The 15,993-nt window shown below is 42.1% G+C and overlaps 1 protein-coding gene across 1 annotated transcript; it reads right to left on the reverse strand.

Annotated features, from left to right (window-relative positions):
* Nucleotides 1–114: 114 nt before the first annotated feature.
* On the reverse strand, nt 115–4,370 carry ddrgk1 (DDRGK domain containing 1; the record flags this gene model as incomplete). The annotated part of the gene is made up of 8 exons (XM_079185823.1): nt 4,180–4,370; nt 2,551–2,700; nt 2,171–2,295; nt 1,948–2,049; nt 1,748–1,870; nt 1,621–1,659; nt 1,430–1,535; nt 115–290 (listed from the first exon to the last, which is right to left on the reverse strand). The coding sequence occupies exons 1-8, from the start codon at nt 4,265–4,267 to the stop codon at nt 115–117; spliced, it is 909 nt and encodes a 302-aa protein (XP_079041949.1). The 5' UTR covers nt 4,268–4,370.
* Between the last annotated feature and the right edge of the window lie 11,623 nt (nt 4,371–15,993).

A 15,993-nucleotide genomic window follows, 5' to 3' on the forward strand; every position in this document is an offset into this window, starting at 1 on the left:
GAGTCCAACCTTCTAACACACCAGGTCACTGTGGTGCAGCTGTCCATCAGGCAGCAGGTTGATCAGAGAGTTGCTGTCCATCATGCAGCAGATTGATCAGAGAGTTGCTGTCCATCATGCAGCAGGTTGATCAGAGAGTTGCTGTCCATCAGGCAGCAGGTTGATCAGAGAGTTGCTGGCCTGAGCCAGCTCTGTGATGGACACTCTGCCTCTCTGCCTCATGAACTGAGCCACTGAGTCCAGCTCCTCTGGAGTGATGGAGATGAACTTTCCTCTGTCATCAATCACTCCTGCAAACAGCAAAACATAGCATGTCATGTCAGAGAGGACACAATAATAATTAAAGCTGCGAGAAGCGATGAACGGGCCCTCGCATCCTCCCGCGCGTTGGGGAACCGCGACCATCTGACAGCGAGTAGGACTTTCTTTTCCTGCGTGGACCGCCTGATGCTGGAAATTATGCTTTGAAGTAGTCCACCACTTCCTGTATCTGCTGTGTGGCGCTACAAAAGACGCGCAAACATGCATCATGTAGGTCTATATTAAGTGTAAACCACATTGTGTAAAAGTTATGTAAATCAAATGCTTTGTCAGAAAACGCAGATTTCCTTTCGCCAGCAGGTGGCGCTGTGAGCATTAGTGAAAATTCGCTTGTAGACATCCTCGGGCCATGAGTGTTGTCAAGCATGGGAAGTTTGGGACCGTTTGGAACATGTCCATGGAGTTACATTAAACAGTTTAATGGGGAATACATACATACATACATACACACACATATATACATACATACACATATATATACACACACACACACACACACACACACACACACACACACACACACACACACACACACACACACACACACACACACACACACACACACACACACACAACTATTTCTGAGATGTAGTACAGTAAAAAGTACATGTACCTCTGAGATGTAGTACAGTAAAAAGTACATGTACCTCTGAGATGTAGTACAGTAAAAAGTACATGAACCTCTGAGATGTAGTACAGTAAAAATTACAACATGTACCTCTGAGATGTAGTACAGTAGTGTTTAATATCTATCGTATCAGGAGTGATATCTGGCCAATCCAAAATGGAGGATTGTAACAAATGAAATGTGGCGATAGAATCACTGAGTGCTGGTGAGGGAGCAGGTGAATGTTTCACGAGCAGAAGAGCAGTGATAGAAGTTGAGCACCAGGGGGCGCTCCTCACCTTTAAAGCATGGTTTTCTCCTCACTGTCTACAATCAGCCTTCAGTATATACATGATGGCAATAAAATGTGTTTCTATTTACTCCTGACTGTCGAACAAGCAACCATACACCTATAGAACGGTCCAGGCATGTACAAATACATCAATAATAAAAACAAAAGAAGAGGTGGTACCCAGCAGCAAAGGAGCTGGAGAAGTTTACCTGTGAGGGAGCCTTCAGCTAACAGGTCCTGCAGGCGGTCAATAGCATCCTGGGTCCTCATCCCAAACTGAGAAGCCAAGTCCTCCAGGAGAACCACCTTAGAGCTCTGCAGGACAGAGGAGACACTGTAAGGATACTAGGTTCAGAGAGTCCAGCACAGGTTGCGGCCTCAGGAGTCCGTCAGCTCTCACCTCGATGTACTGGATGAAGTCCTGCAGCAGGTTGCGTGACTGAGAGGAAAGAACACAAACACTTTATTAATAAACTGTATTGTAGATTAAAGACAGAGGAATGGAAATATGAGCTCATAGTTGTGACCTGGTCCTCAGTGAGCTGCTCCTCCTCGCCCTGGTCTTCTATGGTGAAGGAGGCTTTGAGCCTTAAGTACTCCTCCTCCTCCCGTTTCTCCTGCTCCTCTTTAGCCCGGAGCTCCTCCTCCTCCTAAACAAACACCAGCACAGAGTGTCAGCACCTCCTCGTAGCGACACACAGGGAGGAATGAGTTGGCGAGTGGTGACCTGTTTCTGCTCCAGCTGTCGCTCTCTCTCGTCCTCATGACGTCTCTCCTGCTCTCTGAGCTCCTGCATCCTCTTCCTCTCCTCTCTCTCCTCCACCTCCGCCTGGAAATAAACCAACAACACTGGATGCTACTGCAAACTCAACTGTTGAACGATGAGTCATTTGGTCCACTCTTCCAGTGGGACTAGCTCCACTAACTAGTGAGTGGGAGGAAGCCCTAACCTCTCTCTGGGCTTTCTTGGCCTGTTTGTCCTCCAGCTTCTTCTGCTTCTTGGCTCCAACTTTTGCAGTCGGCTGGAAGTCCTGCTGCTCCCCCTCTTCTTCCTCCTCCTCAACACTCTCTTCCTCTGAAAGCAGCACACGTGTTACATGTTCTTTTACATCACACATGACATGTGTCACGAGACGTCTGTTGAGATGGGAGCATCAATGTAATGCTGACATTGTTAACTCATTCAGCAGCATCTGATAGAGATACATCTGATCATCTCATGGAAGAAAAAGCACAGATATCATTGATACAACATTTAGGTGCCTGGTAATGGGCCTGCTGGATCAGCGGGACACTTCACTGCTTAAAGGCCTGTTGTTTATAAGTCTACCGGGTTCCACAGCTTCTCTCTGTGGTCGTCTGTTGGCCATCACTGTGGCGAGGTTCCTCCTCCTGCGAGGCATCCCGGCTCCTCGCTCCTCTGCTGCCCGCTGAGGGGGCCCCGCTGCCCGGACAACATCCCTCTGCTGCTCCTCATCAGCTGAGCATGGAGAGGGTGTGACAAGTTGGAAAACATGCACTTTTATAAATTAAGGAAAATGGTAATTTCATGGTCTATTGTGTTGAATGTGATGTGATTGAGAGGATCATTCATAGATAACATGACGATTTACTGAAACCACGAGTTAAAACTCATCACACATGAATACGTGGTTGAAATAATAAGATTGTCTTGATCTTAAATCTGAGATAGATTGCTTTGGTCTCCACCCACATACCTCATTGCAGTAAAGTTCTTGCGGAGGAAAAACCATCATAGCACTCTCATGATTATTTATCCCCCTTTTGCAGGTATGTTGTGGATTTTAAACAGCATTAACATGTCTGTATGAATCTGCTAACATGTCATACGTTTTAAGAGAATGTTGTTACATTTTTGGGTAATTTACGTTACGTGAGTTCCCGCGTGTTGACGGTGTAATAGTAGCTGCGTCTACTGCCACCATTTTGTGAATTATGTACACAGACGGTAATATTTAGTAGTGATATTTTATTTTTATCTGCATAATATGTTTCATGCACTCTAAGAGAGTTTTAACAGTACTGAGTTTAAGCTAGTGGAAATACTTTGAATAGTGTTTAACATAAATAGCGTATGCACGCTCTACTCTCCTGTAAATCTCTTCCTGTGTCAATGATTGTATTTTTGTACAAACTGAATTGCAGTAAAGTTCTTGCTGAGGAAAGACCATCATATCACTCTGATTATTTATCCGCCTTTTGCAGGGGGTGCAACAAGGGCACACCACATGTCATAGTACTGTCTGTGTACAGACTTCACCTACCACTGGCCTCAGATCAGAGTCTCTGATCACTACCCCGAGGTTAGACAGTGTGACTGGAGTGAGTCTGGTGCATCCCTGTCCTTACCATAATCACACTGTGCTCTATCCAGTCAGATACCTCACAATAAGGTTAAAAACATTCAAACATTTAAAAAACCTACAACAGTGTGTTGGAAAGCAGTTTGGGCTCCGGGTGTCCTGGTCAGGTCTTTAGTCCTGACTAGATATGTCTCATCACGTTTAGTTTAACGTTAGCTATCATATGCACCAAAGAGAACAACTGTCACAACTAAAGCCTTTCAGTTGATCGCTTCCAATGCAAGAAGAAAACAAACTACGTCTAGAATAACTCACTTCAACAATGACCAAATAGATACCAACGAAAGTGCTGATTAAGGGTCAGGTGGAGATCAATCATTCAGGTTCACATGGCCCACTGCAGCCTCCGTAGCTTGAGGACTGACAGCTGTGAGATGACGTTTCCTAACAGTAGAAAACTGTCTGAAAAAATGTCAACGTGACTGCTTAAATGTACATTATGTCAAAAATATGACACCGTGTCGAAAACCGTATATCAAACTGCAACGGCTTGTTCACAACTATGCTAACATTGACTTTAGCTGTTAGCTCACAATGTGTAACGTTTAGCTAACGTTAGCTTTAAGGCTCCTTACCTTGCTGTGTCTGTCTCCGCACCTTTAACGCAAACAAAATGAGCACAATGAGGATGGCAGCAGCTATTAGGTACAGCTCTATATCCATAGCTGTTCTCAAAATATACTTTCATTAAATATATATATATATATATACTATTGTTGTCCACGTTTATCTCCGTTTCCAGTTTGCTGTGAAGCGCTGTGATACTTCTTCTTCTATGGGATTATTTGCGGATCGCAAACCATCGTAGAAGCTGCTTACCGCCACTGTCTTCTTCTTCTTCTTCTTCTGAATTTACAGCAGTTGGCCTCCAGTTTATTGGTGCATTACCACCATCTTCTGCTCCGGAGTGTGGATCACCCAATAGACTTTCAATCTTTCCCCCAAAATAAAACCTACTAACATACTTTACATTTTATTCTTTATATCTGTCACTGACACATTTAAAAGGACTCCTCTCAACTTTGCCATTGCTCCTGGAATATGAACCTTCACCCTTTCCCCTTTAAGTGATGGCTGTGTTTTGAGAATCTTTTCCAGCTGTTTTTAAATGTATTATTCATAAACCTAGTGAACTTGATTTCACTGATCTCTTCCTCTATCTTTAGTTAGTTAGTTTTAATAAATTCAATCACTACTGTAGGAGCCATTGGCTAGGTCTGGATATTATATCTGTATATATTGGGAGCCTACCTCAGGTTGACTAGGGGTGGCAGTGTGGATTAGTGTGGCAGGTAATTGGTATATGGGGCACAGGTGCAACAGACGGCTAATGATGCATGGGTGATGGGGAGATCACACGTTTATTACCACAAGCAATACACACCAGAGGGAGACCAGGAAGATAAGTTCTATCATATCATATCATCTGTAAACCGATTATTCTAATTAAACGGGAACCTCACCCAAAAGTGAAAGAGCCTGGAATCTCTTTGTTGAAGGGAGTAAAGAACACGATCTTCTCCCGCACCCAGCCGAGTGGCTAGTTGCTGGAATCAGTCACTATAACTACTCTCCATTCCTGTTCTTGTAATTGACCCACTTTTCTTCCTGTAGTTACCTCTGTGACCCTCCTATCCAAAGGTCTTGCTCTTACTTGTCTTTCTCTTTCCCTTAACACCTTTTTCCGTCTCATACTCTTGGATACTATCCATTCATTTCTTCATCAGTAAACCCTCTGAACTATTTGATATGATGTTACAGTCACAGTGCAGTTTATGCTGATACAAAGAAACGAACATTTGCTTCTCATTCTCACAGTCAGAAAAAATAAAATAAATAAATCTCTCCTTGATCTGTTTTCTTGTATTTTCTCTGATGCCTCCAGAAGCAAACATATACAAATGATACAGTAGGCCGACCTTGAAGAGACAGAATCCTAACAAGCATTTCTACATCATCACTACATCAGCTTCATCATTTATTAAAACATGTTTAAATGTCCAAAAATAATGCTACCTTTGCATATCTAAGACCTCCTTCAGCAAGCAGAGCTGTTTGTCCTGCTTCCAGATAACATGCAGAGCAGCTGGACACTCACTAGATGGCAGACACGCTGGCTCTGCAGGCATCATCTCAAATACATGTGTGTGAACGGCCTTACAAAACACCCTCTCTCGCTCATCCATCAAGTCTGAGGGAAGGTCACATTGACCGTGCTGCGCTCTCAACAAAACACCTTGCTCTGGCCAAACCCAGGAGCTTACTTAGAGATTTGTTGATTTGATTCAAGGATCATTTATTGATTGATTATACGACACATGGATGCATGATGAAATGCAGTTGCAGCCCATTTGCTACACAAGAAAAACAAGATAAACGACACAAGAAAAACAGGAGGATATTCCTGAGCATCTTTTGAACTTGTATCAAAAGAAATGATCTGGGCAGACAATATGGAATCTTCACATTAAACGTAGAACATCAGACATCGTCCATCAACTTTGACTGTGTTTGAGTCCACCTCCTCTGGTCCACCTCTTCAGTCCTGTGCTGTGACTTGAGATGGAGATGGATCATCGCCTTCTTGTTGCTGGTGAGCCAACAGATAGAAGCTATGCTGGTGGAACAGCCGTAAATCCAAGCTGGGTCCTCTCCACTTTGCTTTCAGTGGCATTTGTTCTGGCGGGTCTGACTGGGTGATTGTGCCACTCCCCACGAATTCATTAATTTAATTAATAATTCATCTTGATTTTTAACACAGGGCCCCACAAACAGAGCCCCAAAAGAAAAAAGAAATGAAAATGTGAAAAAGTATTCAGCTCCTTTACTGAAGTTAAAGTACCAGTACAACCATGTAAAATACTCCAAGTTTTACCAGTGACAGTATTCAAACCCTACCAAAGTAAAAGCATTGAGGTATTATCAGCAAAATGGCCCAGTGACTGATATATTATTATATATGACATTATTAGATTGTCAACATGCATCAATGTGTAAACACAATCTTACTGTTGGAGCTGCTGGAGGTGGAGCTGGTTTTAAAAGATGAACTTGAGCAAGATACTTAACCCCAAAAATTGCTCCCGTAGCTGTGCCTACGGTGCGATAGAATCTAAATTGTAAGTCGCTTTGGATAAAAGCGTCTGCTAAATGACTGTAATGTAATGTAATGGTACGCCAGCCTTTAGTGACTCAAATATAACATTTTGTTTGTAACAGGAAATAGTTTTCTGTACGTAAAGATCCTCCACACTGATGAAAAATGAATTCTTGGTTCTTGATTGTCTTGTGGCCCTTCTGGTAGCTGTGGCTACAGAGAAGGCTCCACTTATACTAGTGGTCAGACCACCCTGGTTAAACAAACACAACATGAACAACCATGAAAAAATAAAAGTATGTAGTAGTTCATTCTGGACAAAATAATCCTCACTTAAGGTCCACTTGCCCTTTCCAAAGCTTTCAAAAGCATCTCATGGTCTTCAGCTAATTGAAGGTGACTCTGAAGGTGAAACGGGTTGTAAGTGCTGGAAAGTGGACCTTGAGTTAAAGGTGCAAGATTCCAGATAGGAAGCATTTCTATTACCTTTCAACGGCTCTCAACATGGGGAAGGCGAGTCAGCGTCTCACAGTTAACAGTGCTGACAGAGCTAACAGTGTTTACCTGAGGGCAGTGTTACTCTTCCACTACGATGCCGTCGGTCTGGATGTTATCAGCTGTAACCGCAGAGCAGTGCAGAGCGATGGCTGTGAGCTAACCAGTAGAGCACGCTCACATGCACTCACATGCACTAACATGTACAGAAAGCACACGGCCGGCTGGCTTTGTGAACAAAAAGAGGAGAAGCTGTGATATCAACACACACAGGGAGACTTCTTTCTCTGCTCATGTAGACATTACTCCAGTGGGTTTAGAGCTTCACCCATACTTGGACTTAAAAGTCAATCAATGTCTTGATGGCTGCTGCACACTTCCTTTTTTCATCTGTACCTTGCAAGTGCCCTGACATTGAGAAAGTACCCCTTTAATGAGTTTGAGTGAGAAGAGACAGATATTTGTTTGATAAGAAGGGTCTTTTGCAGCCAGTGTGACTGAATGTTCATGTTAGAAGTGGGGTGTAATGAGTTCACCATGAAACGTCATGTCTGAATGTGGGATAGTACACAGTGAACTCATTCTGTGCTCGTGCAGCAGGAGCTGAAAGAATGTCCCATCAGCATATTTCAGAGAACGTAAGAACAGGAGAGAAGAGAGCAAAGTGAGGACGAGCTATTAGTTTAATCCCGTCTCCCCCAGAAGGATGTGACGCTCCACTGGGTGTGACGGTACTTTTCCATCACCGGTGACATCTGGAGGACACAGCCTCCTTCTGGAGCACCCACTGCAATCTGATCTCTCTCTGTTTCCCTATGTGTTCCGTCCTGTATGTGGAATTATTTTGTTGCTACTGATAACACTTCATGTCTTGTGTGTGTGTGTACACACTGTGGAGGGATGTTTCTTCTGTTCTTCTGTCTTTCCACACTGTCTTCCCAACAGCAGACCTCTGCTCCATATTGTGTTTTGTTGTAAACACAAGTTGTAAATGTGTCTCTGCTTACAGAGAAGCAGGATTGTATACGGCCAGTGAACTGACTCATTATAAGCTACCTGTCAGAAGCTCCGTCATGGAATGTGAAGAATGTCTGCAGGGCTGAGCCGGTCTAAAGTTGAAGGTGAGCATTCGAAGGACACTACACTTGCCGCAGTCATCATTTCCTGGTTCACTGCTCAGGTGATCTATCGGGGGGCGGGGAAGAGATGACTGCAGCTCCTCTAGTGGGACAGCCCTGCAGAGTAAAACTGCAATATACAGTAGTGAAGTAGTTGTGGGAACATGGCTGATGTCCCCTGTTTCTATGTCAAACGCCAGAGGTCAGTGTGGCCTCAATCCCATGTGGAAGGAGCAGAGCCAGGTTCAGTTCAGCCAGTCAGCAGACTAGTGGTGTGGATGTTACACATGCAGATAGAAAGAGGAAGTAGAAGCAAGGAGGGGGCTGGACACAGAAGCAGGAAGATGAAGGCAAATACTCTGCAGGGACAAGGTGACTCCTCTCTTCAGCAGTGTCCACTCTTACCTGCAGAGTCAGTGGAAATGATTTTAAGATGAAACACAAAGTAAATACATTAGTAATGGCTTGTTACATATACAAAGCTGATGATGTGATTAACTCTCAGGTATTCTAATGAGTGACAGTAACTAAAGATTTCAAGGTTACAGAATTCATATTTTTCATTTGACAACACAAGTTGTGTAGACACATACTGTACATATGTTTGAACTAGAGTAGAATCAAATCAATACATGTATTTATAGTGTGAATGAGGGTTATGAACGTAGTGGTATGGTATGTTCTTTGACTTTTGACTCTTCGAACAAAGAGTTCCATTTATTCATGGTGCAGCCTGGAGGATGGGGTGGAGTTGTAGAGTCTCACAGCACATCAGCTCATACTTCTGCATCTCTTTCAGGTGAGCAGGTTGTCTGGGTGAGTTTTGTCTTTTAGTATCCTTTAAGCTCTTCTCAGGTGCCTCTTAGTGACCTGTTTCTATTGCTCCTCTGTAAAAGTTACAGATTACAATATCATTCTCTGCTCAAGTAGACATTACTCCACTATCATATTAAAGAGCTGTTTGTTGCTAAATGTATACCCTGAATGTTGTAATTGCTCCTTTAAAGGAAATTATCCTACTAATAAGTATTGTGTATGTATCAAAGCCTGATATATCATATTCCTCTGTGCCATTAAACTCCATTGATGTTACAGACTATTAAAAACACATCATACACACTTTTGTACATGTTCCTTCTTTACCATGAACACACACACCGTAGTTTATTTTGACTCAATCCCGAATACACTTTATCGGGTACAGCAGCTGGTTTCTCGCATCGTCACAAGATCGGTAACAGTTAATTTCCTCCTGTTTTTTTATAACGACTTCAATTCAATTTTTGTATAGCCTAATATCACAAATTACAAATTCTCCTCACAGGGCTTTACAATCTGGACAGGATAAGACATCCTGGACCATCACATCGGTACAGGAAAAACTCTCCCTCACAATAACATCTGTGTTCCCTCACAATAACATTTGTGTTCCCTCACAATAACATTTGTGTTCCCTCACAAATACTTCTGTGTTCCCTCACAATAACATTTGTGTTCCCTCACAATAACATTTGTGTTCCCTCACAAATACTTCTGTTCCCTCACAATAACATCTGTGTTCCCTCACAATAACATCTGTGTTCCCTCACAATAACAATTGTGTTCCCTCACAATAACATCTGTGTTCCCTCACAATGACATTTGTGTTTCCTCACAATAACATTTGTGTTCCCTGACAATAACATCTGTGTTCCCTCACAATAACATTTGTGTTCCCTCACAAATACTTCTGTGTTCCCTCACAATAACATCTGTGTTCCCTCACAATAACATCTGTGTTCCCTCACAATAACATTTGTGTTCCCTCACAATAACATCTGTGTTCCCTCACAATAACATTTGTGTTCCCTCACAATGACATTTGTGTTCCCTCACAATGACATTTGTGTTCCCTCACAATAACATTTGTGTTCCCTCACAAATATCAGAACAATTTATCTAAGCAGAATATGGGCAAGGCACGTTTATTTCTATAGCAGACTTCTTACACAAAGACAATTCAAAGTGCTTTACATAATGCATTTAAACCACTTTACAACTAAACTAAATAAAAAAACATAGAAATAAAATTAGGTAGGTGAAGATGTAAGTGCAGTGTGGATAATATTGAGTGTGTCAGGTTCAGTCAAAGGCAGTGGGGAACATAAAAGTTGTATTTAAAAGCAATAGAAGTCAGGAAATAGGGCTGAACTGGCTGTAATACCTTTCTCACCATTATTAGTATTGTCTTTGGACCCTGCTGTTCAAATCAACCATTGATCTAAATACTCTAAGTGGATTTTCTTTTCATTTCATTTTTGTCATACTCGTATTCATTTCCTGCTGATAATGAACTAAAATAACTATTAAAAACCTATTTGACTTTTCTTCACTGTAACATTTTCTACTACCACAGAGGTAATCACCAGCACTGTGACTCCGTGTTTTTAAGAGATTATATAATGACATGCTTAGAAACCGATCCTATTGGCTTCCTTCCTGTGGTCTGGTTAGATGACGTGTAGGGACCACATGGCCTACCGAAGAGAAAAGCTGAAACTCCACTGCAGAGTGATGGAGTTTCAATGCCCCATGACAAATATTCAGTCACAGCAGATTATTCTTCATTATTCTTTCTTCTCTGCCCACATGAACAACTGATAGACCGTGGTATGCTTGATATGCTGAAGATGGACGATTAGGAGCACATTGGTTGTATTTGTCACACACCAGGTCTTCCTCCTGGGTCTCCTTTTGGGTGTTTCCCACTGCGGATCATCTATTTCCATCTGGTTGGTAACTCAGGCATTGACCAATCTGTTTTGGAAATCTACTTTTATGATTTGTAACAGGTTTTATGCTCGATGCCCTGTCTGATGCAGCCCCTCATTCACAGGTCCAAGGCTGATACATGGTGGGAGGAAACCCACGGCAGTAAAGGGAGAACATTCAAACGCCACACAGAAAGGCTCTGACAAGAGATCGAACCAGTTACCATCTTGCTATAAGGCCCTGTGAGGCTACAGTGCTAACACAACACTGTGCCGCTAATGTCACACTGTATGCAGTCATACTAATTGCTCTACTAATAGAGTGAGAAAATAATCCTGAACTTTCTCCGACTTAATGAAATAATCATGGTCCTTCAGAGAGTAGAATAAGCTCAGGTGTCATCATATGACTTCATTGTGAAGCATGTTATTATCTGACACCTAAGCCAGCTTCATTCGCAGATGCATGCAGCTGAAACTCTAATTAAAGATGCTATTCAGTTGCATTATGGGAAATATAGGAACCAGTGTTTTGGAGCTTGACCCATACTCGGAACCAAAAGTCCAAATACCTCAACCTCTGCTGCTTCGGTGGTGTCCAGCCTTTATAAAATTATTAAAAACTTTATGGAAGTGAAATCGATATATCACTGGATGAACTTTACTGAACATACCTGATAACTGATCCGACCATATTCTGCCATCTTCAACAGGGGACAGGTAAGAGTCGAGGGTGAAGGGCAAGCCAGAGGGAGATTGTCCTCCAAAAACAGACTTTGTTGACACTATGTGCAACTGACTTGTGATCCATAACGATGACTTTGTTGTCGTCACAAAAGAAGCCGATGACGTCCACTACTGCTCTGTTTCATCTACAACCACTCTGTTGGTTAAGCAGATAAAGCTCGGATATGCTTCATCATCACTGTCTCATGTCAGGAAGTCACATTTGATGCAAAAGCTATTTCAGTCTGATACCATGATAATTTATTATAAAAACATTTCAAAATGTTTTTCATTGTTATAAATAGTAGTGTGTATTGTATGTAAATTAGTACTGGAGGTCTGTGAGCAAGCAGGCTTCAGTTGCTTTCTGATTTACGGCGTACTATTCTCTTATCAATCCACCAGAGTCTGTCAATGGTTGTGTTTTATATGACTGCAGGTCAGGGTGTGTTGTGTTGCTTTCACCTTGTGCTTCAAGGACATCATGGCTTCAGTTAGAATCACAATGTTTTCTTTGTCTCTCATGTTACCTTTCAACAGGTGTTAATATGAGGTCACACTGCAGGTCTGCTACAGACAGACCGAGGACTGGGTTTATTCTGCTTTACCTGTATGAGACGAGGAAACACGCAGTGTCATGAAGTCAAGGTCTTAGGGAAGTTCGTCAGTTTTTGGGTGATCATCTTCTTGTGGTGCATACTTTGTGCAGAAGCATCCCCATCCCCACTCATAGAGTGAAGTGGTCCACAACTATTATGGAGCTTCAATCAGTCATTTTATTATTATTAAAAGCATTAGAAGTGTCACTATAGATTTCCCTGCTTATTGACAGTATCATTGGAATTCAAACATCTAAAAAGATCCTACTGAGACATACAGTACAATAATACAATAATAGAAAAGCATGAGAATTCCCATATTTACTTTATTTACATTAACGGTTAGTATTCCATGGCGATGTTTCATTAAACCGGTGTTAGCACCTTTCACAACCTTGCAACATTAGGAGGACAAGAGTTTGACTGAATCCAGCTGTTGGTCAACAAATAGTTTCAACACTAACTGCTGCCAAAACCACAATCATTTGACTTTGGGTAAGAATGCAGACAAGCAGATTTTCCAAAATGCTGAAGTGTTCCCTGAACTAAAGAGATTCCTCCACTGGACCTTTACCTTAGGCAAGTTTCATAACCTCTAGTTAGTGCGACTTTGTAGTGCTAAATGGCTTCTAGTTCACAGCCGAGTCTAATTCTGTCGATCAGGTTATCTATTTGGCTCAAATATTAACCATCACATGAATTATTGGGTGGAATGAGTACTAAACTTTGTACTGGGCTAAGCAGCAGCTAAACAGGAGTGAGTTGTGGATTAATTTGTAACCAGTGTACAGTTTCACAAGATCATATATTTCACCACAGCATCAGGAGAGTGGCCAGTAAGGATGTGTGATCTGCATCAAACAGGTTTAGAGCATGCAGCTCGGACGAGAGGGGAAAACAATGAAAGTTTAATAGGCGGGTGTTTGTTACACAGTGGACACCAGCAGTTGATCGTATCATGTGTACCTTCTACTTTAGACTGAAGTGGCACAAGCAGAAACTATTAGATGACTTCTATATAACTGTATGAGACAAAGAACTTGATCCATGTAGGCTGTTTTGTGATTTACTCAAATTTCTATCATATAGGAAAACTCACTTCTAGATTCAACTTTGCATAAACAATTCTTCCTACTTTTTATTTCCTTCATAATCCTGCATATATGTGACATGTGTGACTAATATTGTATGTTTTGTTTTTAGTGTATAGCTTTTTTATATGATGATTTTAATGTAAAGTGTCTTTGAGTATTCTGAAAAGCGCTCTATAAATAAAATGTGTTATTATTATTATTATATCCCATTTGTTTCCAGGTTTGCATATCGATGACAGTGAAGGAGCTGATGAAATATCAGCAGCCCTATCTGTTTCCCACATTTGCTCTGTCGTGACATCATGGCCTGCCTGCAGGGGATTGGGTAACAGAGTCCTACAAAGAAAAACATTCACCTGACTTAGTGGATCAGCAACAGAGCAACACAAATGCAGACAAATCAGTAGTACGGAAAGAGGTGACACATTTGAAATAGCTAACATGTGCTTTTTGTCATCAGATCAGGTTCAGTTCTGTGTGTGCTTTATAATATTCCTATGCTAATCTCCAATAGTGAAAAGGGATTCATTCTTTATTAATCTGTCACACAATCTATTATATAGGCTAGATTGCATAGGTTTAGCTATTCAGTCATATCACTGAATAGCTAAACCAGACAAGAAACACGTGAGATATTTGGTAATGAGTAAGTGGTGTTTTTCTATATGTTTGTGGGACTCAGAACCAAGTCCACTGGTTCCTACTGAAGACATACAGTTGACAGTGTAAAGCAGAGTGGAAACAGAGCGAGAGAGAGAGAGAGATGGGTATGACATACAGCAAAGGTCCGTTGTAGCCGTTAGGCTCCACTGTGCTCCTCCTCTGTAGTTTGGATCCAATGCTGATCAAACAGGCGGAATTTGTGCATTTGTTGTGGTCTATTTCCAGCGGTGGATTAATCTAATGAGTATTTGGACAGCACGACGTGGAGGTGGATTTGGGATTATGTCAAAACAATAAGATATAATGTGAGGTTCCAGTAGGTGGGAATCGGGTTGAACAGTTAAAGGAAACCACAGATTCTTTTCACAACTCTTACACATTAACCAGTGCCTTTGAGAAAGGACATTTCAACTTTCCATAATGATCCTCTGTCAATTATTGACCTCTGGGGTATTATGGCGAGGCCTTGGGTTGTGACTGACAAAAGGACTTCAGACATTCTATATGGCAGAATTTGAAGGAAAGAACAGGCATTACTAGCAACTATGTTCCTTTGTTTGTCTTTGATAAATTGTAGCAGAGAAAATATTATTACTGTTTCACTACTGTACTTATGTGCCCTTCATTCCAACTCTAGACGCACACAAGAAGAAACAAATGTAGTTGTCACTGGCAGAATTTTTACTTTTATGTTAAATCCTTTCTCCACCTGGTTCAGGCGCACACAGGCCACAAAGGCCACAAAGGCCCTGATAAACACACACACACACACACACACACACACACACACATACAGATCCAAAGTAAGACGTCACTTGTGTGTGGCCTGAGAGAGACATACCTTTAAATAAAAAGCTTTTACAAAGTTCACTAACCTCCACCTCCATATAGGATCTACAGTCTTACACGCTTCTCCACTCAGGACCTCAGCCAAACTCTGAATGTTTTTCCTCCTTTTTTGGCCTTTTCAGCACAAATGTCACTGCATGTAAACCGTGTTTGTTTTGGTACAAGAACACGCATCAGTTGGTGTTCTGGCATGATTTATGTTGTCATCTACTGCTCTAGTGGTTACTGAAAGTGCTTCAGTGTGTTGTCTAGCGTATTTAATGTCAGAGACCAAAAAATCTGTACAAGCTGGTGGAAACCGCTGCAGCTCAGCATGAAGTTGTGACTGCTGCAGCTCAGCGGGAATGTTTATTGTATGTTATTGTTTATTAGCTGGATCCCCATTAGCTGACACCTTGGCAGTCGCTAATCTTCCTGGGGTCCACAGAATGGACAAAACATATACAAAACATGAAGTAAAACAAACGGTTGAAACAGTACAGTCAGAATAGTTCAAATAGTACAGTCAGAGACTAGGATGTATAGTATCAGAACCGACCATATACCTACATTATGCATCCAGAACTTCTTCAAAGAAGGCTCAGGATTCTACAAAGACAATGGATCCGGGATCCGGGTAATGCTGTTGCTCAGCAGATACTGGGGACTGCTACGCTGTAGCTCGGCAGGAATTTGTGAATGCAGGATCTAGGTGTTGCTGCAGCTCAGCATGAACTTACCGGGACTGCTGCATCTCAGCGGGAACTTGTGACTGCTGCAGGAAGTTGCCAGGACCCCCAACACAGCAACTGGCTTGGGTCAGGCTGGGTGTCAATCGGGGATGTGGAAACTCTGGTTCACTGCGCAGATGAGGCTCTTGGTGCATGCTGGGAGCTATAATGCTGCAGGCTGAGGAAACCAAGGTTAATTGAAGGTTACATTTGAGGCTGGGGGCAGGTAGGCTGATTGAGACTGGTTGCTAACAGGCTGGATGCTAGCGGATTGAAGACTGGCCTGAT

The sequence above is a fragment of the Pholis gunnellus genome (assembly GCF_910591455.1).
Source record: "Pholis gunnellus genome assembly, chromosome: 24".
Taxonomy (NCBI): Eukaryota; Metazoa; Chordata; class Actinopteri; order Perciformes; family Pholidae; genus Pholis; species Pholis gunnellus.